Source organism: Anolis sagrei, chromosome Y (genome assembly GCF_037176765.1).
Source record: "Anolis sagrei isolate rAnoSag1 chromosome Y, rAnoSag1.mat, whole genome shotgun sequence".
In the NCBI taxonomy this organism is placed as follows: Eukaryota; Metazoa; Chordata; class Lepidosauria; order Squamata; family Dactyloidae; genus Anolis; species Anolis sagrei.
Genome location: NC_090035.1, coordinates 63323784 through 63349572, shown reverse-complemented (window position 1 = coordinate 63349572; position 25789 = coordinate 63323784). Strand labels below are relative to the sequence as shown.

The window sequence follows — 25789 nt, the reverse complement described above, 5'->3', positions numbered from 1 at the left end:
CTCAAGTCGTTCCTGATATGAAAAAAAAAATCCCAACTACAGTGGATGAACTGAGATGTGAAACGTGTTATTCACATATATATGAGGGTTGATTAAAAAGTAATGCCGCCACTTTCGTAACTCAACAGATGGCAGTACTGGTATGCAGCAAGTAATGGCTTGTTCAGTAGACTCTCCTCTACAGTTCCATTTTGGTGGGAAGCCTTAGTATTGAACAGTTCTGTTGTTAAAGTGCGAAGTATGGAGCCCTGCACAGACGGTTGGTCAATGTGACTTAAGAAACGTGCAGTCATTGAATTCTTGACAGCAGAAAGGGTCACCCCAAAGAAGATTCAGAGAATGCAAGCTGTTTATGGTGATTGTATTGGTGTGAGTACTGTGTGTCGTTGGGCGAGTAAGTTTAAAGATGTTGAGGTGACACCTTCTGCTGTCAAAAATTCAATGACTGCACGTTGCTCAAGTCGACTTGATCGACCGTCCGCACCGGGTTCCATACTTCGCACTTTAACAACACAACCATTCAATGCTAAGGCTTCCCATCAAAATGGAACTGTAGAGGAGAGTCTACTGAAAAAGCCAGTACCTACCACATACCAGTACTGCCATCTGTTGAGGAGTTACGAAGGTGGAGGCATTGCTTTTTATTCAACCCTTGTATGTCCCATTTGATGTCAATGAACCAACTCTCATTGGGAACAGAACTGAATTCAGCCCAATATGAAAGTTTAATGGAACGACTTTCAGACATTCTGCTTTACCTCTCATGTACTATATGGGTTGTATAGTATATGTCTGTGTGGTAAGGGGCCTTTTCAAACGCAGTGGCTGAGCTGGAGTGTGCACATTCAAACTCTTTAGGGAATAGTAATGTCAGTATCTTCATAGTCCAGCCTCTGTGATGAATAGAAATACGATCAATTTGCTTTGGTGTTTAAAATAGTATGTTTAAAATACTATGTCGGTATTGTAGTTCTGCCAACCTAGCAGTTCGAAAACATGCAAATGTGGGTAGATCAATAGGTACTGCTCCTGTGGGAAGATAAAGGTGCCCCAGGCAGTCATGCTGGCCACATGACCTTGGAGGTGTCTACAGACAATGCCGGGTCTTCAGCTTAGAAATCGAGATTGTGTCCAGAGTTGGACACAACTTGACTTAATGTCAGGGGAAAACCTTAACCTTTACCTTTACTATAGAATAGGAGAAATATAGCTTCGGAAAAATACAAGAGGCAAGAGATAGGCAGCTCAGATAGGGAATTAGGAACATGGTAGAAAAGAACTTGGGAAGAATGAGTTGAAGAAAAGAGATGCAAATTAACAGTGGACATGAAGCTTTAAACTTCAACTAACAATGGGGAGCCCTTGATGGCGCAATGGGTTAAACCCTTGTGGTGGCAGGACTGCTGATCGACAGGTTAGCAGTTCAAATTCACGGAGCAGGGTTAGCTCCCATCTCAGCTCTAGCTTCCCATGTGGGGACATGAGAGAAACCTCCCACAGGATGGTAAAACATCAAAACATCTGGGTGTCCCCTGGACAATGTCCTTGCAGATGGCCAATTCTCTCACACCAGAAGTGACTTGTAATTTCTCAAGTCGCTCCTGACACACACAAAAAATCCCTAACAATTCAGGCCGTGCATATATAACTCAGGTAGGTGCCTTAAAGCAAAAAGTGTGAAAAGAATTTGGTTCTCTGAAAACCTACAGCAGAAAGAGGCTGTTCTCCAGGCTCCAATCTTGGCTCCAGATGCTTGACATGCAGTCACGTAGGCCTGAAGACTCCGACAGAGAGATTCTTCTCTCCCATCAGTCCTACACATGTCAAAGATACACTGCTTAAAGTACTCAGCAGGGCTCACAAAGGCATGACAATCTCTGAATGGCCCTGATTTGGACATGATCATTCCACAGGAGCTCTCAGCCTTGTATGGTTCAGTCTTGGTTGCCATACACGTGGGGCATCTCTCCCCACAGCCATCAGAGCAAATGGTACCATTTCCAGGGACCTTCCAAGAGGCCCCAAACTCTTCCATGTCTGGAGTGTGTTCTCCATTGGGCAGCATGAAATCATCCCTCTTGTCTCCATTGAAGTTGCCTCCCAAGCCACACATGTGTCCCTGGTAATTGCTAGGCACAGACACATGAACGAAGGAAGAGGTGTCATAGAGGACCGTGACGCCAAAGGAGGATTGGACAACGATGTTATTCCCCTCCTGAGTGATCCAGAGTTTTCCATTCCCTTTGTTCACTGGCAGAGTATAAGACTCTCCATCAACCTACAACAACAACAACAAAACTTTATTTATATATCGCTCAATCTCCCCGATGGGACTCAGAGCAGTTTCCAAGTAACATCATCAATACATACAAAGAAACAGCATAAACATAAAATTAACAAGACAATATAAATATTAAAATCACAATAGCACATATATATTTAAAATAATACTGCCTGTTCAAGACAATTTAAAAGGCCGGGCTGAGGCTAGTGCAATTTGTAGAGGATCCAGGAAATTAGGTAGAGTCTATGGCTGTTCATTTCCGGGTCCTAATAGGAGGAGGTAACCTGGGTAATTGGTAGAAAAAGATATCGCCATAATCAGCAATATCTGGGGATGAGCTAGAATTAGTCGTTCTCAAAGGCTTGTTTAAACCACCAGGTCTTCAGGTTCTTATGAAAGGAGGGGAGGGATGGGGCCTGTCTTATTTCTCTAGGAAGGGTGTTCCAGAGGTGGGGGGCCACCACTGAGAAGGCCCTCTATCTCATCCCCACCAACTGTGCTTGTGACGGTGGTGGGAGCGAAAGGAGGGCCTCCCCAGAAGATCTCAAAGTTTGCGTCGGTTCATAGAGGGAGATGCGATTGCAAAGATATGCGGGGCCCAAATTGTTTAGGGCTTTATAGGTCATAACCTGCACCTTGAATTTGCCTCAGCAGCTTATCAGCAGCCAGTGAAGCTGTTTTAAAAGGGGTGTTGTATTCTCCTTATAGTTTGCTCTAGTAAGGAGCCTGGCTGCCGCCCGTTGTACCAGTTGAAGCTTCCAGGCCATCTTCAAAGGCAGCCCCACGTTGAGCGCATTGCAATAGTCCAATCTGGATGTAACCAAGTTTTGGACCACACTGGCCAAGTCAGACTTCATGGGGTATGGTCGCAGCTGGCACACGAGTTTGAGTTGTGCAAAGGCTCTCCCAGCCACTGCCAACACCTGAACATCAAGTGATAGCGTTGAGTCCAGTAGGACTCCCAAGCTATGGACCTGCACCCTCAGGGGGAGTGTAACCCTGTTGAGCACAGGTTGCCACCCAATAGCCCCACGACTGACCAGGATGACCTCTGTCTTGTCTGGATTAAGCTTCAACCTGTTAGCCCCCATCCAGTCCATCACAGCAACCAGACACTGGTTCAGGGTCTGGGAGGCTTCCTTAGAGTTTGGTGGAAATGCATACAGATGGCACCCAACTCCAAAACTCACCCAGGAGTTTCATGTAGATATTAAAAAGCATGGGTGATAGAATGGAACCTTGCAGGACCCCACAGGTCAAAGGCCATGGGTCCCAACAGGTATCCCCCAGCTTCACCAACTGGGAGTGACCCTCCAGGAAGGAGCGGAGCCACTGCAGAGCAATAACCCCAAGACCCATTCCAGAGAGCCGCCCCAGAAGGATACCATGGTCAATGGTATCGAAAGCCGCTGAGATATCCAGGAGAACCAACAGGGACACACTCCCCCTGTCAAGTTCTCTTCGGAGGTCATCCACCAAAGCGACCAAAGCTGTCTCAGTGCCATGGCCAGATCTAAAACCAGACTGCGATGGATCTAGATAATTGGTGTCATCCAAGAATCCCTGGAGTTGGGAGGCAACCACCTGCTTTACCAACCTTTACAAATGGTAAACAATATTATTTGGGAGATCATTTCTAGTCACACACAAATCTATGCTTCCACTATACACTTGACATTTCTATCAGTGGAATGGGTATAAAAGATCCTACTTGTTAGTTAATGTTAGATACATACCATAATCTTCCATTTCACTGTCCTCTCCAGTACAATGGTATATCCATGAATAGAGACCAAAACCTCCTTTATGAGAATCAAGGGGTCACCATCAAGCTTCTCGTTCGCCACTGACACAGAGAAATCCACTACCTGTGGATCCTTGCTGCAGACTTTGGCTAAGATATAGGTGCAAGTGCCATGAAATGTAACAATTACCCCATCAAAGGATATATAATGAACACCTCCAAATGCTACCATAGTCCCATATCCAATGGGACGGCAACCCAGAATGCCATTCTCCAAAATGCAGATCTTATGAGATCCACAGGAGAATTGCTGGCAGTTGACAGTTCCATGATCCATGCATTGGCACTTCTCCTCACAGGAGGTGGAAGAGTAGAATTCTTCTCCCTTCTTGTAGTATCTGCCCTGATGCACACAGCCACATTCTGCCTGAGGGATGCATTGATCCCCACTGAGGAGGAATCCAGAATCACAAAAGCATCCTTCTACACATGCCTCACATGTTTCTGAAGAGGCATTGTGACACATAGCAGGGCAGCTATTTCCACAGAGCTCATAGTGAGAATGCTGGGGACAGATAAGGCCTGGAAAGACAGAAAGAGGATCATTTGTTGCTATTTGAAATATAAATAAGATTGATCTGAAATGTCACAGAAGCTGCCTTATATCGAGTCAGACCACCAGTCCATCTAGTTCGATATTGTTGGAAATGCAACAACACTTAGCAGTGAAAAATGAAGCATGCCTCACAGTAGACAGTAGTAAGGGTTGCATAGTTTAAGTGACCTGAAGTGTCCTCCCTCCATGTCTATCTATCCTGACCCGTCTGTGATATAAAATGATGCCCTTAGAGATTTTTTTTTTGCCTCTTCTTTTCCCCATAATTCTTTTCTTGACTTTCTATAGTTATCTTAAGTCAAATTTATTATTAAACTAGCCGTCCCCTTCCACACGTTGCTGTGGCCCAGTCTGTGTATATGTGTTTTGTGTCTATATATGTATATATGTTTGTGTATATGTGTATAATATATGTGTGTTTGCGTGTGTGTGTGTGTGTGTGTGTATGTATGTATGTGTATATATATATATATATATATATATATATATATATATATATATATGGTTTTGCAAAAAACACGGTAATGTATTTTTGTTTTTGGGTTTTTTTTGTTTTTAAGTCTTTTCTGCTGTGTTTTTCTGTGTTTTTATGATTGATGGTCACTCATTGGCCTGATAGGTGTATTGTGTCCAAATTTGGTGTCAATTCATCCAGTGGTTTTTGAGTTATGTTAATCCCACAAATGGACATTACATTTATATAGAGAGAGTAGCTGTACCCGCCACGCATTGCTGTGGCCAACCTTTCCTCCCTCTTTCCTCCTTTCTTTCTCTCCTTCCTTTCCTACCTCTTTCCTTCCTTCCTTTCTCCTCTTCCTCTTCCTCTTCCCATCCTTCCCCCTCCTTTTCTTTCCCTTCCTCTTTCTCCCCTTTTTTCCTTCTCTACCTATACTTGGACTGCAACTCCCAGCAGTCTTCCTGATCAATCTATCTACCTAACTATCTTATCTATCTATCTATCTTATCTATCTATCTATCTATCTATCTATCTATCTATCTATCTATCTATCTCCCTTATCTATCTGGTGGATTGTTGGGAGTTGCAGTCCAGGAAAAGGAAATTGGAAATTTGGATTGGAATGCTCTCAAAGAAATCCAAGGAGAAGTAGGCTTGCAGCTTGGAAGCAGTGCATTTGGATCATCCTTTGCTCCCAAAGGGCCTGGTCTTGGGGATGCTGGGAGCTGTAGTCTGGAAGAGAGTGTGGACATGCTATTGTGTTTTGTTTTCTAGGGGGAGTTGTTTTTGCACATGTGCTATAGCGTGTTTTTGCTTTTTTTTGGCCTTTTAAGTCCCTATCACAGGAGTTTGTGTGTGCGTGTGTCTGTCAGGAGTGATTTGAGAAAGTGCAAATCGCTTCTGGTGTGAGAGAATTGGCCATCTGCAAGGATGTTGCCCAGGGGATGCCTAGATGTTTTGATGTGTTACCATCCTTTTGGGAGTATTCTCTCATGTACCCACATGAGGAGCTGGAGCTGATAGGGGGAGCTCATCCAAGCTCTCCCTGGATTCACACCTGCAACCTGTCTGTCTTCAGTACTGTTGGCACAGGGGTTTAACCCACTGCGCCACCAGGGATTCCTATCACAGGAGTTAAAACAAAGGGATTGGTTAGGGACCTTGCACAGTCTCCCTATAGTTTTACCTGTCCTGTCCCCATCCAAATATAAACAAGGCTTATTATTAGGCTTGTGTACAGATTCAGTTTGGTTGGTTCCCTTTGGCTAATCCATCTTGTTCAGCCGGCCGTAACGGTAAGGGCTCAGCAGCCGTGATTTTATTTTTTGCTGAAACGGGCTGCGCTGCAGCCAATCATGGCTCCTACTCTCCTATTCAGCATCATGCGGTGTGAAAAGAGGCTGCCGCATGCTTGCGTAGGGTTTCCCTATGAGCCCTGCCTGTTGGGCCAATCAGAATAGAAGAACATTGTGATGTATCTTACACACACTATGTCTATTTAATAGGGTGAGCACCTCCATTGCTCTTAGTTGCGTCCTGGCTCTAGAGATGTGCTTCAGTCCAATTGCCTTGCCGCTCGCTCTCAACTTAATTTTTGGCCTGGCCTCTCTCTAGCACTGAATCTTTTCAATTTTCTTTTATTTTCCTTTAATTTTTTGATCTTTTTATTTAGTGGAACAGCGAGTTGGAAAAGTGTGGGGCGGGTGTGTTGGGTTCGCGCACATGTGCATTTGGAGACTTGGGAGAAAGAAAGAACATTTCTTTGCTTTTGGTGTGCTCTGAGAGCCTTGGGTCACCCTTTAGCTTCCTTTTCTCCTCCCCTCCTCTCCTTCAGAAAATACTGTAACATATAATGAAACAGGCTCAATTTAGAAAGAAGGATGTCTTTTTCTGCAGTTAACCCATCCTTTCCTGTAACAATATTTCCTTAGAGGTGCATGCAAAACATGTCATAAAGGATCGTCACATGCTGTGAGAAAAAAAGATATATTTTATCAATTAAGGGAGCACTTCCTCTAAAATCATTCAAAGCAAATCATCTAGTTGAACTCCATGATGCAGTAAGCAACAATACTTACTGCAGAAAGAAGCTGACCTCCACTGCCCAATCTGAATACCAAGATTATGGCATGCTGTCACATAGGCAGTGATGGCAGTGCAGAGTATGGCACGGTGACCCTTGTATGCACAGGAGTCAAAGACACAATCTTCAAAGTAGGACGTTGGGTCAATGGCTGCATGACATGGTCCGAATGGCCCGTCCATTTTAACAAGGATCCCACAAAATCCGTCCTCCTTATAGATCTGTTTTTCTGTTTCCTGGCATACCGGACAATCAGTTGTACATCCTCCTGAGCACCCTGGGGTCTCCTTCAGCTTCCAGCTGTTTGCAAATTGGATTTCATCATTGGCTTCAGTACCATCCTTCATAGCAAAATCATCACTGGGATCCTGATTGGCATTGCCACAGAGCCCACAGACAGCATTGGCATAGGTTCTGGGAAGAATGACCCTGGCATAGCTGTACCAGTCAAAGCTGACTTTCAGATCAAAGTCTGTTTTGATGAAGCCATGGACTCCACTGGTGTAGACTGTTATTTTATTTTCATAGAAGAAAGGTAGGTTGACAAAGATTCCATTGACCTGAAAAACATAAAGAAAAACATAAACAACAGAGAGGAAACAATCAGGGACATCTAATCACCTCTCAACAAAAGATTGCCCCGGGGCACTAACAAGCCACACCAAACAACTGCCAGGCCATCAAATGCTAATCAAGGTGGTCAGTTGAAACATTCACACCTAGTTCCAACAGACAAGAGTTCTTTGTCCCACCCTGGTCATTCCACAGATATATAAACCTATGTTCCTAGTTCCATCAGACCTCACAATCTTTGAATATGCTTGCCATAGATGCAGGCAAAATGTCAGGAGAGAATGCCTCTAGAATATGGCCATATAGCCCGAAAAAAACCTATAGCAACCCAGTGATTCTGGCCACGAAAGCCTTCAGCAATACATAAAGAAGACTCTTAGTGCATTTATGAAGGGGATGGATTTGTTTTGACTAGCATTAGTTCTTGAACTAAGAGCAAATCTACAAGAGCAGGAAGCTCTAGTAGATGCCAAAGGCACCAGATTCTATCATTAGGCCCTCTTCCTGAACTGTGTCAGTGATGGGAGCAGAATCCATATTATCCAGTCAGACTGAACCCAGTTCAGCCTTGCTGGAGAGTTCCCCTTTACCTTTGTTACTGTTTATTGTTGTACTGGTGGCCAGAAAGCTCCAAATAGTTCCTAGCCCTTGCTTTTTACAAATGCAAACTCTATCAAAGGTGCCAGGCATCTTGGAGAGGGAAGGAGCAAAGAAGGGGGTGATCCCTCTCTTTTCCCAACCTTCTTCTCTGAGTCATACAGTGACTTTTTTAGCATCAGCAAAGATGATGAGCAATTGCTAGGAGCTCTCCGATCACCACTAGGCCAACAGATAGCCAGATGGGCATCAGGACAGAGGGGCTGTTTCGTGATCGAAAGTGGACCAATTGTTCACACATACCCTGAACTGTGGGGCTACTCTGGGTCTTTGGAGACATTTCAGAGCATTCCCTGACTTTCCCAGACATGGGGCACAATTGCGTTAAGCAGTTGTGTCCCACTTAGTTTGTCTTTTGGATGCCATGGGAATGATTTTCATTCACCCCAGCATATTTGACCAGTCTAGATATGCCCTAGATCGCTACTTCTTAAACTGTGGATCCCAACCCCAAATAGGGTCCCTTGTTTCAGTAAATGTTTTACTTTTATACCTGCTTATATAACTATATACCCGGGATCATGGAAAAAAATCTTGGGCCCAAAAAAGTTACAAGTAGAAAAGTTTAAGAAGCCCTGTCCTAGAGGAACAATGAATGCTGTATATAGTGGGCTTACCTCTCTTGGGATCTCATCATACAGATGACCTCCCCCCACCCCATCTTGTTCTATTTCACTAGCAATTGCTGCCAAAACCGCAGGTGCGCGGGGTGCCTTGTGGCACATTGTGTACCCCCCCCCCCTTTCCCCATCAAAAGGAGGGAACAGGGCAAGGCACGTTGGTGTCCTATGCCTGTCCCCATCAGATGGGGAAAACGGAGAACAACACAGGTAGCTCCACTGGAACTACCCTAAACACTACTTACTAGGGCTGGGCGGTTTCGTTCGTTAATTTCATAATTCGTTAATAATTCGTATTTAAAGTAGCTTACGATCCAATATTGAACCATTCAGGAGCAACTAAAAATCGAAACGAATTTTTCAATTCATTTCGTAATTGTTTCGTAATTGTTTCAAAATCGTTTCGAGATTGTTTCGAAATCGTTTCAAAATTGTTTCGTTATTATTTCCGTATGTCTGGTGCAAGTTTTATAGTTGTTGTTTGTTTTATCAGTGATAAAAAAATAAATTATCACACCAACAGTCAATAACAGAGGGAGAGGGAAGCTTCAGAAGTTCCCCCTGTCCCATTTGGAGGGTTTTTTAGCGTATTGCGCAATCGCGTCCGCCATTAACGAATCGATTCGTTATTGTTTCGAAATTGTTTCGTAATTTCCGAAATTTTGTATATATCAAACTTTTTTAAAGGAAAATTTCGGAATTTTTTAAAAAAACGAAACGCAAAAACCCCCTAAAAACGAATCGAGTTTAGAAACAATTTTTTCCGTGGTTGCCCAGCGCTACTACTTACCTTGCATTGTTGATGAGGAAGCGTCTTGCAATGCTTCCTCACCACTTTGGGGATGAATGGGGCATGGCCAAGTCAGTGTCATGTGATGGCACTCGGTAGACCCCGTTCCCAAGTGTAACAAGGGATCAAGAGCCCCAAGTGTTTGGTCTAAGCTAGAGAAGATGATTGCTTACATGTTGCACCATCAGAAGCACAGGGAGAAAAAAAAGGATCAGATGAGCAGAAGCATTTATTCTGAGGTTAAGAAATGAGCATCCTCATAGTAGGGAAACTTCCTGATAGAGAATTTTGAATAGAATTTTTTGTAGGTGAACATCTCAAAGTATTGCAGAAGAAATACTCTATAGATAACAACACATTTTTTGAATGCAAAAATGCACGAACATGTGGTTTTGCACAGAAAAAGGTGGGTTTTTGTTTGTTTATTTGGCAGAAACACCCCCATTCTCTTTCTCACATATTTAGAATTGTCCATTTTGAACATCTGAAAAGGGATTGTGTCTTTATGTGTGTCTATTATGTTTCCTATTTCAAAGAAGCCTTGCTCCCTTATCCCTGTAAGTGTGTGATAAAATGTATTAACAAGTTCCCCACCTTAAAACTACTCAATTTTCCCCACATAAAGAAATGACTCACATGCATTGACAGTGACAGGATGTCAGGTGGCGGACTCACAAACTGAACTCATAGTTTGAAGTCCTACATTTCCTATCTTCTCTTTTTTTTCCAGCAAACCTACCTGAATCTTGTTTGGGTACTCTTGGCTCAGACTGATGGTCATGTTGTATACCTCCAGAGTCACCACTTTAGTGAAGGACACTGCTTTGTTGCCTCGGTTGTTATTCTCCACGCTGACCAAAAACGGGGTGAGGGTAGGATCTTTTGAGCAGAGCCCCACCATCTGGTAAATACATGTTCCCATGAAATCATATTTCTTCCCATCGAAGGTGGTGTAGTGAGGATCTCCAGATCCTATACAGGTATAATGCTTGAGGGCATGACAGCCCCGGACTCCATTGACCACCATACACTTCTTGTTGCCTTTGCAGGAATCTTCTTGACACACAACCTTGCCTAATGTGGGGTCACACTTACAGAGAGTATGACAGTCTTCGTCATCCCAGAACTCCTCCTTTGCCTTGTAAGTTGTACCTTGATAAGTGCAGTTGCAGGTCTCCACTGGGACACATTCACCAGCACTAAGAATGTAGTCCTTGTTACATTGGCAGGTGGGAACACAGGTATCATTGCACGTCAAGGGAGCAGTGCGGTCAGAACAGGTTGCAGGGCAAGCAGTTCCACAGGCCTCGTAGTGGCTGTTCTCAGGGCAGGTTAAAGGGACTGGAATAGGATTGGAGTGAAAAAAATATAAAATCCGCTCACATGAATTCTCATTATAGCGTTCATTACAAAGATAAACCTCCACATGCATAAATTGAAAATTAATATCTAAATGCTAAGATCTTTGTAATGATGATTGTCACCCCAATACTTCTTTAATTCATATTATTCTATTATCACAGCAAACACCAGTCACAGCCAAGAACAGCCAAAGATTCAAACATCTGTCTCCAAATATGACTTTTGCCTTATTTATGGAGCAACACAGGATAATGATATGGGAATATTTAAGGCAAACCTCAACTCATTCTTTCAACATCTCTGGGTTTGCTTTTGAGTTATATGCTCAAAATGGGAAGACAATGCAGTTTCCCACCACTAAATGGGAAGATTTTAGAAGAAACACTATAGTATAAATCCTAATTTTTAGCTCTCAGTAGATTTACAGAGAAAATATAGTGAACTGGCACAAGTTATAGGATACTGGGAGATTAGGGTTCAAATCCTATTTAGAGAGGATTGTGGGATTGCCTGCGGGATTTCCTGGGGCTCGAAGTGATGTTTCTCTCTCTGAGAAATCTGACTTGGAAAGTACAGGCCTTTAAGGTCAGTCAGAGGAGCCAGAAACTGCAACATTCGCTAAGGAGTTGGCCGAAGAGATACAGAGGCTTTTCAGGAGAAAACACCTGGAGTTATGGAGATCAACAAAGGTCTTTGTTTACAGATCAGAGCAGAAAACAGGCATCATCTGAGCGCTTATGTGGGAAGGTTGAGGAGAGATTTCATGGGCAAAAAACATGACTTCAGGGGTGCCTATTAATTAGCACTAAGAGTTAGTTCAGGCAACATAGCACTCAAGTCAGAAGCTAGGCTTGAGTTCTCTAGTTCTTGCTTCAAGTCAAGCCTTTGGTTTTGGATTTAAGTTTCCTGGAAGTATTCTATATTCTTGCTTTTATATTCCTGCTCAAGTTTAGTAAGTATACCTTTTGCTTGTGGACTTATGCTGTACTTGTGACCTTTAGGCTATTCCTGGATTGTGTTACTTTGGGGGGATCTGCATGAGATATTTGGATTACTGTTATTATCATCTATTGCTAAACCTTTTTAGTTTATAAATTTAACTTCTCTGTTCCTGCTTTTTTGCCTATACTTTTAATGTGTACTCATTCTGTACTCTTGCGGGGTGCTGTGGTCATAGGGGTTCCCAGGCCTGGAGTGCAACAGTAATGGAAACTCACTGGAAACTTTATCACACAGAAGTGGGGGAAAGGGCATAGTAGCAGCAAGGTTACTTTTCATTTTAGTCCCAATCACATGACCTTGTGTGCTACTCATTGCTGGTCTGCCATCACCTCTCAATAAATTCACCCCTGCTATTGATGGGACAAACCCATCAATAGCCCCTGATCATATCAGGATTGTGGGATGTTCTGATGCAATGATCTCACAGTACTTCTGTGCTGGCATGCCGGCACAGAAATGATGTCAGGGAACAGGATTATCCTGCTCGTATGCTCTCCCCCACTCATTTCCACAGATAAAAAAGAGACTGTGAAGTGTGTGTGTAATTTTTGCAGCTATGAAACTGCAGAAAGGTAGAGTTTTCTCCTCAACAAAGAACCTGGCAACAGGACTCTGGGAGAAGCAAAGTTGAAGAATTACAGGAGTGCAGGAAGTGTTGGGATTCAACCCCACACGGCCCAAGTCCTCAATGAGGAACAGTTTAGTTAACTTACAATAGTTTATGGGTTTTCCTTCCCCCATGTCTCCTGTATGACATTTGGGAATCTATCAATTTCTTCTGTCCTCTCTGTTTCTGCTCTCATTCTGATTGATTGTTTAAAATTGATACTTTTCTACGGCAAGCCTTTTAAAATCTGACTACAGTTTTCTTACAGCTTAGTATGTGCTGTGTGCTTTGAGATCTCTCTCTGCTTGTATGTCAGAGAGATGTAATGTTTGGTGTTTTCCCCTCTCTTTGAAATCTTAGAAGAAATGGATGTTAGAGTAGCTCAGACCCAGTTCTTTACCATTAAGAATTGCAGTTATCATTTATTATTGTGTTATTGTCTAGGTTTTATTGCTATTGTTTTAATGTTTATTGCTTGTTTTTTGAGTTTATTTATTGTTGTATTGTTATGCTGTTGTTTTATTGATGTGTTGAGCCTCGGCCTCTTGTAAGCCGCACCGAGTCCTTTGGGAGATGTTAGCGGGGTATAAATAAAGGTTTATTATTATATTATTATTATTATTATTATTATTATTATTGTAATTAAACCATTTCAGATTTTTAAGATTGGACTCTATCTCTTTGCCTGCCTCAGCTCTTAATTCGTTACAGCCATATCACATGGCACTTCATGCTCTGCTCCCTAATGAGCTAATGCTCAACTTTTGTATGCTGTTTGTGCCGTCATACCCAGACCCTATAAAAATAAAACTAAGATGTGCTTCTCTCTTTGTCTGGGCAGACCGCATGGGTCTTTCTTTAGAACCTTGAGATTCCCAGCAACTGAGGCTACTACAGGTTTTGAATACCAAAACAGAATATTTATTTCTCAAAGTCCTTGCAGACTTGGCACAGCTTGGCAAAAAAACAAAACAGTCAATTGGTGAAACCATAGAAATGTTCTTTCTTTCCTCTAGTTGCTGAGTTGCCCTCCTCCAAATGGCAGAAGAAATCCTGAGATCTGTTTACCCCAACCCTGAGCTACTATCTTTTAGAAAGCGTAGGCCTTCCTTCCCTATTCCAGCCCAAGGTTAGTTTGGAGAGGAAGCAAAAAGAGCTCAATAACTATCTCAATAGTCCTCTATACTAAATAGCTCAAATAAAACTCAATTGGACCCAATATTACTTAATCGCTATTCTATCTATCTATCTATCTATCTATCTATCTATCTATCTATCTCAATTAGCTTCTTTGTCTATATAACTCAATCAGCTTCTCCATCTAAATAACTCAATCGTACTTACAATGATTTTTTCAGAGCTATCTGGCTGGCCTAGCAGCACATCTGAGGCTTTTCTTTAAAACTAAAAGGAGGCAGAGGAGATTCCAAAAGGGAGATCTCAACCCTAGGAAAAAAGGCGGTCCCTAGACCCAAAGAGATACTTTCTAAACCAATAAGCTGCAAAAAAGGCCTGCAGGCTGGCTTTCCAACTTCTGAAAATGTTAACTTTCAGAGTGCAGCTAAGATTGTAGTAACCCTGGGGAGATGCGAAAGAATGCTATCCCATACAACTAAAAGGCAAATGAAAACCATGCTCCTGGAAGACGCAACACTGTTTGTTTTTGGAGGCTCTGCTTTATTTTAGGGTAGTTGTCCCAAACAGGAAGAAGGTGATTGTTCATTCGTTCAGTCGTCTCCGACTCTTCGTGACCTCATGGACCAGCCCACGCCAGAGCTCCCTGTCGGCCGCTACCACCCCCAGCTCCCTCAAGGTCAGTCCAGAAGGTGATTACTATACATGAAAGGTAAACAATATTGTAAAAAGGAAGATGATTTTTTTTGCAGAAGGTCCACAGAAGTCGTACTTGTATTTGAGCTGGTGTACTCTCAGACAATATACACACACAAACATATATTCTAGGCAATGTACATTTCTTCTTACCATTGGAAACACAATTTAGGGCTCCTTTTTGCAAATCACAAGTCTCATTGGCACCACAGCTGTGAGTCTCACATATCAGACCCTGTTCTGGGATGCAGATGCAAATCTCCTGGCACTCATTCAGCAGAAATGTTTCATTGGGCTGGTATAAGGTTTAGAAAACAAGTCGTTAAAGCAACAGAATTATAGCAGACTCCAAATCTAAACCACTAAGATCTCATGAAAACATGTAGGTCTGGATGACAAAAGAACCCACGCTAATGTTCAGATTATCCTCTTGCTACTGGATGTAAAACTACTTCTAAATAAGAACAGGAAGAACAAAAGTTTCACTTTCTTTAGCAGTTGAATTCTTAAAATATCAAGTTGTTTACATCTAAACCCTAAAGAAATTTGTGAGATTGGAGCTGTTGTAGTAGAGTGTGCTGGTCAAGCTACAACTGGTAGTAGAAGGGGTAAGAGGGCTGCTCAGGTGTTGGAACAAGAGCAGCAGAGGAAACGAATTAGGGAGATATTCATGACACCTACAGATACTGATTCATTTGAAGGTTTCTCAGATTCTGAAATGGAGGAGGAGGGAGACAGGAGTAGAGGTTTGAAGCGGGTTACTTGGGAGCAAGAGTCAGATGAAGAATGGGAAAGGAAGTGGATCCATGAAATACTTAATGCTCCAACTGAGGAGGAAGACTTTATGGGATTAACGGGTAGTGATGGGACTGGGAGTGATAACGGAGAGGAGGATGGATGTGCTGGATTGGACCCGTGTGCAAGAGATCAGGGACATATGTACACAAACAACATCTAGTGATGAGTTTGAAGGGTTTTCGGGGGACTGGCAACCTGGTAATACATGGGGTGATCTAAGTCTTGATACATGCTGGAAAAGTTGGAGGGACGGGTGGTGGCGAGCAGCTGTGGAAGCTAAGGCAGCTGAGAGTGATGAAGACAGGGTGGAGAGCAGTTCATCATCCGATAATGAGTTATAGAATAAAAGAAGGTATCAAACATTGGGGACTTTGCAGTAGGCAAAGTGTTGTATTCGTGCTTGGGACTTTGTTGCTGCCATTACTCTTGACTTGGGTCCTGGGACTGCAGATTGCTGTGTTACCATGCTTCTACAGACTGGAATCTCGTAAGTGCTGACTTCAACTCCTGTTTTGACTCCGGATTGTTTTTGGACGACGACATCGCTTCCTGGACTTTATCTTCTGCTTTTGGACGTGTTTTGACTTGGGACTTGACAATGATTTTGCTTGCTTACACCTTGTTTCCTCATACTTATTGAACTCTATGATTTTGAAGCAGTTTGCTAGAACATTTTGTTATCCTGGATTATATTCCAGTATAATCTGGATTATCCGCTACATTTTGTTTTTTGCACAGCAGTTGCTGTAGTCTTTTTAGTTATTACTAGTAACACTGAGTTAAGTGTTTCTAAGCTATTTTTGTTGTGTTAATAAACATTGTTTGGACCTTTATTTTGTGTCTGGCTCGTTTAAGGTATGTGGTTCATGACAGGAGCCCCTGGTACAATGGGTTAAACCCTTATGCCGGCAGAACTGTTGACCAATAGGTCAATGGTTCAATTTTATTTTATTGTATTTTATATTGGGTTTACTTTTATGGCACTTTGTGCTGTCTCTAAGCCACTCTGGGCCCTTTCAGGGAGATGGTGGTGGGATATAAAAATAAATTTGTTGTTGTTATTTGAAACACAAGATCACTCTTCTCGCTATTGTATTGGATTACATGTTGGACACTTCCCAAGCATCTAGGGCTGTATAATGTATCGGCAAATGCTGACACAGATCCAAGGATGATCATTTTGAGTATCAAACATATGATACAGCACTTAATCTTCTAATCTTAAAAATACTGGCAGTAGAGTTAGGCTCCAACTTAAGCTTGGGAGCCCCCGGTGGCAGGACTGCTGACTGGCAGGGTGAGCTCCCATCTGTCAGCTCCAGCTTCCCATGTGGGGACATGACAGAATCCTCCCACAGGATGGTAAAACATCCCTGGGCAACATCCTTGCAGGTGGCCAATTCTCTCACACCAAAAACAACTTGCAGTTTCTCAAGTCGCTCCTGACACACACAAAAAAGTACAAAAACAAAAAACTTAGGCCTGGATTCTGCACAAGGGCAAAGGTGGGATATAAATAAAACAAAACTGAATATGTATTGAAAGACAGAAATGTGGATCACAATTGCTTGTGATAGCCATTGGAATGAATGTAGCAAAGTCACACAGGGGTGCTCAGAAGAAGAAATAGATTATTTGACCCCTAGCAAAATCCTGAAAATATGGGGTAAAAAAAACAGAAGTTGGGTTCCTGAATACCAGCCTACCTTGAGTTTGCCTGCATTCACAAAGCACCCACAGTTCTCAGGAGGAACACAGCTAACGCCATCAAAGAGGAAGCCATCATCGCACTGGCAGCCTGCAGAGCAGGATTGTGGGCATGGATCTGTGTATCCAGCACATCTGCTGGAGCAGAGATTGGCACAGTCTTCATGGTGACTATTAGCTGGACAGCTGGGGGCTAAATTAGTAGATGGCATACATGTTAGAAAGTAAACAATGAACTTCCAGTCATTTCTGATCTATCACAGCCTGAAGGTCAGCATATCACAAGATTTTTGGCAAATTCTGAAAAAGTTAAGGGAGTCTCTGACTTGCCCAGCCTAACCTAGTAGATTTCATAGCCAGGGATGGATTCAACCTCTAGTTGTAATCCAGTGCTCAAATCGCTACACTATGCAGTTCTGATCAAAATGGGAAAAAGTTGATTTGAGTAAATTCTTTTGCGTTATTCTAGATTAGTATTCCTTAACCCTTAAACTGAATTTTGAAATACAAACGAGAATACTTACAGGGGGAGGAACAAAGTGCCACAGTTCCATAACCATCTCGTTCTGATAGTCCAATGAGGAAGAGTCCAAAAGGAGTGCTTGGGTGCTCTAGGGAGGCAGAGGCTGCTCTTCTGCCCAAGTTGTGCTCAGCCCAAGAATATTCTGTGCCAGGAATTGGTTTCCAATGGATGTTCTTGGTGACCTTTTGGTTTAGCGTGATTTCACCGGACTCTTGGGTTTTGGCTAGGATGACAGCATAATTATCAAACGAACTCATTCCATCGATATGATATGAGTTGCAATAGCTTGTAACAGGGGGGATGTTGAGGAGGAATGGGTCATATAATCGACTTCCTCTTACAGACCCAGTGAAATAAAAAAGGACCTGGACACCATGGTCAGCCAATATATAAAGTGGCCGAGAGGGCCAAACATTTAGCTCGATAACCTCCCCAGTTTCCATTTGGTAAGAGGCTTTGTTTGGCCCAGATTGGGAAGACATGGAAGTACGCTGAGAAGCAGTTACATACACAATGTCGAAACGCCTCTGGAAGGATAGAGGAGGGACGAGGAACATTGTTCCCCAGCTGGAAACAGGCAAGAGCTGTTCAATGACATGGTCACAATGTGTGTGCTTCATAGCACAGCTATGCCCACTCAAGACAGCCACTGTTGCATTGGATTCAACCTGGGTGCCTGATAAATCATCTGAGCTTTGAATCTGGATGGTTTGAAAGGCTCGAAGGTCAACTGTCAGTCTGTCCCCTGCAAAGTAAACCTTTTCTTTAAATCTCACTGTCCCTTGCAGTCGAATATCAACTCTAGTAGGAACTCCATGGGCAACAACTGCAAATTCCTTGAATGTATTCTGCATGTTGCCCTCTGGAGTTACCACGTAATACAGTGTTCCTAATTGATGCAATGGGTACACGACTGTGGCACCAGTTGTGTAATCCTTATTATTGTGGGAGAAAACAGAGATCTCTTTGTCTGCTTCGATCCAAATGGTCTTGTCAGAGATGTCGCTTTGCAAGATCTCCAGGGATTTTGGAAGTTCAATGGGAAATGTTTGTCCTTTGGTGATAAAAATGGTTTTCTGTACCATTTTGTTTGCTGTCACTGTGACGTTGGTTTCAGGGTGATATCCAGTGATGAGCAGCACAAACTTGGGATTGCGTTGGTTTTGATTTAAATTGGTTAGGAAGGCTGTGACAAATTTCTTTCCAAGGGAACTTGATAAACATGGTCCTAAAAGGAAAGAGAAAAGGAAGGAAGGGAGAAATAACATCAACAAAACAATCTTAAAATACAGATTAGGCTGATGTCAATGAAGCAATGAATCCACTTTGGGTTTCAGTGTGAACTTTAGAGAAATACAATATGTTGGCTATGAGGGGCGTTCATTAAAGATTTCCCCTGATCCACTTCCTGTGGACTGAGAGCAATGAAACTTGACACAGTTATGAGTCCTTCTCTCCATAGGTGCCACCGAGGGACACAAACCTCTCCCATTTTTTAAGCAACCGTAAACATCTAACTTGTCGAAGATGACAGATTGCTCCAAAAGCCACTTCGGAAACCAAAGTCTCATCGTCTGAAAAGTGCTTGCACTTCAAAAATAACTTCATTGTTGGAAAGAGGTGGAAGTCCAATGGTGCGAGGTCAGGTGAATAAGGGGGATTATAGAATTTCAATGGCCTAGCATTTCCAAGGTCTGGCTTCTTCCTGCCACAGGAGGAAATAATATGGACACAGCATATTATTTGAGAACACAGAAGTGGTGGACCACAACTCCCATGTCAGACTACACCATTGAAATCCACAAGAAGCATGTGGACAATTTCAACAGAAAGGAAGAAACCATGAAAATGAACAAAATCTGGCTACCAGTATTTAAAAAAATCTAAAATCAGGACAGTAAATGAAGAACAACACTCAAAAACAGGGGAATTCCAGACAAGAAACAATCAAAGTCAGCTAATCTCCTCTCAACAAAGGATTCCCCCAGGCAGGAAGCAGCCAGACCTTGAAACTGCTAGGCCATTAAATGCTTATCAAGGTGGCCAATTGCAACATTCACACCAGCCTCAAATAGACAAGAGTTCTTTCTCCTACCCTGGACATTATTCCAAAGATATATAAAACACATTTTCCTCATTTCTGACAGACCTCACTACCTCACTATGGCAGATGCCTGCCATAGATGCAGGCAAAATGTCAGGAGAGAATGCTTCTGGAATATGGCCGTACAATCTGGAAAACTCACAACAACCCAGTGATTCCAGCCATGAAAGCCTTTGGCAATACATTGCCTTTTTACTTACCAGCCAAAAGTGCCAAACCAGTCAAGAGGAATACAATTCTCTTCATAGCCATGGCTGAAAATGAATGAACTAATGTAAGAAAACAATGAAATGTTGAGTTTTTTTAGTTTCTTATTTATTTATTTATTTATTATAATTATATAATTATATTTAATTATTTATAATTAAATAATATTATTTAATTAATAATATTATTTATAATTAAATAATAAATGGTTTATTTAAAAATCCACCTGAACATAGCACAACCAAACTTCTACTTTTCTTCATACAGTATTATAACTTTGCAAAACCTAAATAACAGTCTTTCATCAGAGGCATAGATCTTGAACTAGCCTGTGACTAGGCAATGGTTGATGACTGTTCCTACTTTCTTATGTTTGATACATACAAAACACATCATAATAAAACATGGCCTATTTCTAACATCACCAGCACTTGGTTCTTTATGCAATAAAGGTGAGAACTTAAATTGAGCAAAACAGTGGTCATTTTCTTGTTTACTTGTATTCTCCCCACACTTGACATGTCACAAAGATAGCAACTAAGGGCCCTTCCATACATCCCTATAACCCAGAATATCAAGACAGAGAATCCTACAATATTTGTTTTGAACTGCGTTATCTGAGTCCACACAGCCATATATTCCAGTTCAAACTAGATAATATGGGATTTTATTCAGCTGTGTGGAAGAGACCTAATTTGCAAATTTCTTCCCTTTAGCTCTGGCCTAACAAGAGGCATTTTGAGATCATTTATGTTGATTTTGTAGAAAGGGAATATGTACTGAATTATCCTGTAGACCAGTGTTTCTCAACCTAGGGGTCTGATCCTCTGGGGGAGGGCTGTGTGGGAGGGGGGGGTCACAGCGGTCACCAAAGACCATCAGAAAACACAGTATTTTCTGCTGGTCACGGGTTCTGGGTGGGAAGTTTGGCCCAATTCTATCATTGGTGGGATTCAGAATGCTCCTTTATTGTAGGTGAACTATAAATCCCAGCAACTACAACTCCCAAATGTCAAGGTCTATTTCCCCCAAACTCTACCAATGCTCACATTTGGGCATATTGAGGATTTGTGCCAAGTTTGGCCAGATCCATCATTGTTTGAGTCCACAATGCTCTCTGGATGTAGGTGAACCACAACTCCAAAACTCAAGATCTATGCCCACCAAACCCTTCCAGTATTTTCTGTTGGTCATGGGAATTCTGTGTGCCAGGTTTGGTTTAATTCCATTGTTGGTGGAGTTCAGAATGCTCTTTGTAGGTTAACTATAAATCCCAGCAACTACATATCCCAAATGACAAAATCAATCCCTCCCAACCCCACCAGTATTCAAATTTGGGCCTATTGGGTATTTATGCCAAATTTGGTCCAACATGAAAATACATCCTGCATCAAGATATTTTCATGATGATTCATAACAGTAGCAAAATTACAGTTATGAAGTAGCAATGAAATTAATTTTATGTTTGGGCGTCACCACAGCATGCGGAACTATATTAAGGGGCCATTGCATTAGGACGGTTGAGGACCACTGCTCTATTGCATTAACTCATGAACTACTGTAACTTCTCTTCACTTGCAGTTTAAACTAAATGCTGTTTTCACTCAAACATCAAATATAGTGACAGTAACTTCATTTCTTTCATGGTAGGCCCTTTTCAATACCAAGGTAAAGTTAGCCCCTGATACATTCCATATGTCAATGTTTAGTCTGCCCTCCCTGCTATAGCTCAGTCAGATAGTTACATTACGATTTGTAACAATAGCAAAATTACAGTTATGAAGTAGCAACGAAAATAATTTTATGGATGGGGGTCACCACAGCATGAGGAACTGTGTTAAGGGGTCATGGCATTGGGAAGGTTGAGAAACACTGTTGTATGAGATTGAAAAACTAGAGCAAAATGTACTGCTAGATGTCCTGCAGCTTAATTTTTGCAGCATAATAAACTTTTCTCATGTTTTTATAATAGAAACAATTAGGAAATTACATTTATTACACAGGAACAAAAAATGTGTTACATAGTATTATTAAACTATCACTCTCTGCAATCTTGTTTACATGGAATGTCTTTTGCATCAACACCAATGGCACTGAAAAGGTTAAATTCACTGATCCCACCCCACTTTAACATGGAAAGCACAAGATGACAATACTTGTTTGGGTGCGATCTTGGATTCATCGCTGAGCTTGGAACCCCAGGTTTCGGCGGTGACCAGGGGAGCATTTGCACAGATAAAATTGTGCGGCAGCTGCACCCGTACCTTGGGAAGTCTGACTCGGCCACGGTGGTCCACACTCTGGTTACATCCCATATAGACTACTGCAACGCGCTCTACGTGGGGTTGCCTTTGAAGACTGTTCAGAAGCTTCAAATGGTCCAACGGGTGGCAGTCAGGTTACTAACAGGATTGGTGCTCAGGGAGCACACTACTACTCTGTTGTGTCAGCTCCACTGGCTGCCGATTTGGTACTGAGCACAATTCAAAGTGCTGGCTTTTGACTATAAAACCCTAAACGGTTCCAGCCCAACTTACCTGCCTGAATGTATCTCCTCCTATGAACCATCTAGGAGTTTAAGATCATCTGGGGAGGCCTTGCTCTCGATCCCACCTGCCTTGCAAGCGCAATTGATGGGGACGAGGGACAGGGCCGTCTCAGTGGTGGTCCCCTGGCTATGGAACTCCCTCCCCAGGAATATTAGATCATCCCCCTCCCTTCTGATTTTACAAAGAAGGGTAAAAACTTGGCTCTTTGAGCAAGCTTTTGAGAATGCAGTGGAATAGATATCATGGAACTATGAACTGATGAACATGGAATGGCTAGATGACGTTACTGGATACGCTTGCTTTTTCTTCTTTTTAAAATGGTTTTATATATGTTTTTATACTGTTATGTTGATGGTTTTTAATTACACTTTTATGGATATGTGGCATCGGATTGTGCCAACCTGTAACCTGCCTTGAGTCGCCATAAGGCTGAGAAAGGCGGGCTATAAATATCATAAATAAATAATTAAATAAATAATACTACAACTAACATTATCCTTGACCATTTGCTATATTTTGCAGGGGCTTCTGGGATCCTGAAGGCACCATCCCCAACATGGATGGATAGATTCTTGTTCCAATCCCAATTCCAATTGGAATAATTATTTGTTTGGCCTGGTCCAAACAGAAATTATTGCAAATGTAACCTGAGAGGATATGAAGGAAGATTAAATGGGGAAAATTAAAGAGAAATGGTTCATATATTTGGAACGGACAAAACGAGGTGAAGCCAATGTAAATATTGTACAGAAGTGGGAAAAGCTTAGCTCATGGATGGAGTTAAATTTCTAATAGAAACTGTGGTATGGGTCGGAGGGTGGGGGAGGTCAGAAAGGGAGGAAAACAAGAGTGAATGAAATCTAAGACATAATAGATAAGTGAGTGGATAATATTGAATGGATGAGGTAGAAGATAATGGAAGAGAGTAGGGAAATGTGGTTATAGATGACATGCATGTATTCATTGTGCTGGTCTTGACTTATAAAGCCCTATACGGTTCTGGCCCAGCTTACCTGTCCAAATGTATCTCCCCCTATGTCCCACCTCAAAACTTATGATCTTCCAGGGAGGCCCAGCTCTCGATCCCACCTTCGTCGCAAACGTGCTTGGTGGGGACGAGAGACAGGGCCTTCTTGGCGGTCCCCCCCCCCCACCACCACCACCTGTGGAACTTGCTCCCCAGTGAAATTAGGTCAACGGCTTCCCTCCTTTCCTTCAGGAAAAAGTTGAAGATGTGGCTATGGGACCAGACATTTGGATAGGCATTCGGATAGCAGGCTGACAAGAAAATGACAACGCTATGGAAAATGGACTATGGACAGGCTTCGGATTAAGTTGTTGATTGTAGAACTCAGACTTAGACATGGCCAACTAATTCAATTTGCACTATTTTAAATGATTTTAATCTAATTTTAATGTTTTACTTATTATGTAACTGTTGTTTTACCTGTTTGTATATGGGGGGCATCGAATTATTGCCAGCTGTAAGTCACCCTGAGTCCCCCTTCGGGGGTAGAGAAGGGCGGGGTACAAATATTTAAAATAAATATTTTTTTTAAAAAAAAATCCACTCACAAAGCAAAAATATAATATCAATAAAATATATATTTAAAAAAGATAGATTCTTGTTAAGTCATAGTTGACTTGCAATTGATGAACTAAGTTTAGCAGCTGTAACCGATCAATACCTCAAGGCATCCTTCTCTCTCTATACTCCCATTACTAGGAACATACAATGTCATCTTTCGGCACTTCATCACACTAGAGAAAAAATCCACTTGAAACACGGTTTCTGCCTCCTTCAAAATTATGGGATTTGTAGTTTAGTGAGGCTTTTAAGGGCTCCTCCCTTAACTATAAACCCCAGAATTCTGCAGGAGACAACAACCAGATTTAAAGTGGATTTTTTCTATAGTGTGAGGAGGCCGAGTCTAAACTCTGGTACCTCTAGCACAGTATCCAGTCAAGTGATTAGCAGATAGTCACAGGTTTCATCCTTTCCAGTACTATCTAAGGTGCAAAGCATTAAACCTGACTCATTTGTGTCCAAAGGAGCATGTGCTCTGCCTCTGAGCTATGTCCCATCCCCATTCCTTTACCTTCTGCAAAGCTGTCTTGGCTTGATGAAGAAGAGCTCTTTCCATTCCTCTTATAATTCTGCTGCTTCTTGCACTTTTATAAGGGTAATGAGTCAAAAACCTATTGCCCAATCAACATTACAGGAAGCTCCAGTAGTTCAAATGGGAAGGACCCATGTAAGAGCCACATAGCAGAGACATGTGGATTGGCTTGAATCTGTTTGTCAAACTGGCACGTATTTCTAATGTTCCCAAATATAATTCAGCATTTGAAATAGCTGGAAATAACAAAATTCATCAAAATGTGGCATGAATTGAACAAACATAGTATTGTATTTTTGAAGGCTTTCCTGGACAGAATCACTGGGTAGCTGTGAGTTTTCTGGGTTGTATGGCCATGTTCCAGAAGCATTATCTCCTGATGTTTCACCTGCATCTATGGCAGACATGCTCAGAGGTTGTGAGGTCTGTTGGAAACTAGGCAAATAAGGCTTATGCATCTGTGGAATATCCAGTGTGGGAGAAAGAACTCTTGTCTGTTTGAGGCAGGTGTGAATGTTGCAATTGGCCAGCTTGATTAAAATTGAATAGCCTTGCAGATTCAAAGCTTCCTGCCTGGGGTAATCCTTTGTTGGGAGGTGTTACCAGACCCTGACTGTTTCATGTATGGATTTCCCCCATTTTTGGAGTGTTCCTCTTTTTTTACTGTCCTGATTTTAGAGGTTTTTTTAAAATAAAGATACTGGTAGCCAGATTTTGTTCATTTTCATTGTTTCCTCCTTTCTGTTGAAAGGAGGAAACCATAGATGTGGGCAAAATTGTCATACACCAGAGCAGGAACACCCCTGACCTCAAAAACCACACCAGATTGGTAAAATAAGCAAGCAGTTTATTGTAGAAAATATGTAGCTAAACCAGTAAAAAATAGTAAAACAGTAAAAGTCCAAAATCCAAGATAGTCCATAAGCTTCAAAGGAAAGAAATGTCCACGAGTACATAGAAATCCATGAGACATGGCACTTGAAACCATGAAACAAAACAGCAGGAAAATCCCATAAGCAGAACTTAAGCTTGGCAAAAACTTGATACATGAAACAGAGCACTTGAACGCAAGACTGTGATGAAATAACAACATTGACTCGACTGAGGCAACTGTCTTCCATGAATCATTATAAACCTTTTCCAGATTCCAAAACTG

At 42.0% G+C, this 25789-nt stretch overlaps 1 protein-coding gene across 1 annotated transcript; it reads right to left on the bottom strand.

The window, feature by feature from the left end:
- Positions 1-1621: 1621 nt before the first annotated feature.
- LOC137095644 (IgGFc-binding protein-like) lies at positions 1622-24668 on the bottom strand. Its single transcript, XM_067462403.1, has 9 exons — positions 24613-24668; positions 19958-20011; positions 17655-18881; positions 17130-17323; positions 14779-14920; positions 10564-11165; positions 7180-7744; positions 4021-4610; positions 1622-2278 (listed from the first exon to the last, which is right to left on the bottom strand). The coding sequence occupies exons 2-9, from the start codon at positions 20007-20009 to the stop codon at positions 1622-1624; spliced, it is 4029 nt and encodes a 1342-aa protein (XP_067318504.1). The 5' UTR covers positions 20010-20011; positions 24613-24668.
- Between the last annotated feature and the right edge of the window lie 1121 nt (positions 24669-25789).

Excerpts from the sequence above, each read along its gene's own strand:
- LOC137095644 (XM_067462403.1), bottom strand. The coding sequence starts at position 20,009 with ATGGCTATGAAGAGAATTGTATTCCTCTTGACTGGTTTGGCACTTTTG. Across the intron at positions 18,882-19,957 it reads TGGTTTGGCACTTTTGGCTG|GACCATGTTTATCAAGTTCC; the intron begins GTAAGTAAAAAG and ends CTTTCCTTTTAG. Across the intron at positions 14,921-17,129 it reads TGAATGCAGGCAAACTCAAG|CCCAATGAAACATTTCTGCT; the intron begins GTAGGCTGGTAT and ends ACCTTATACCAG.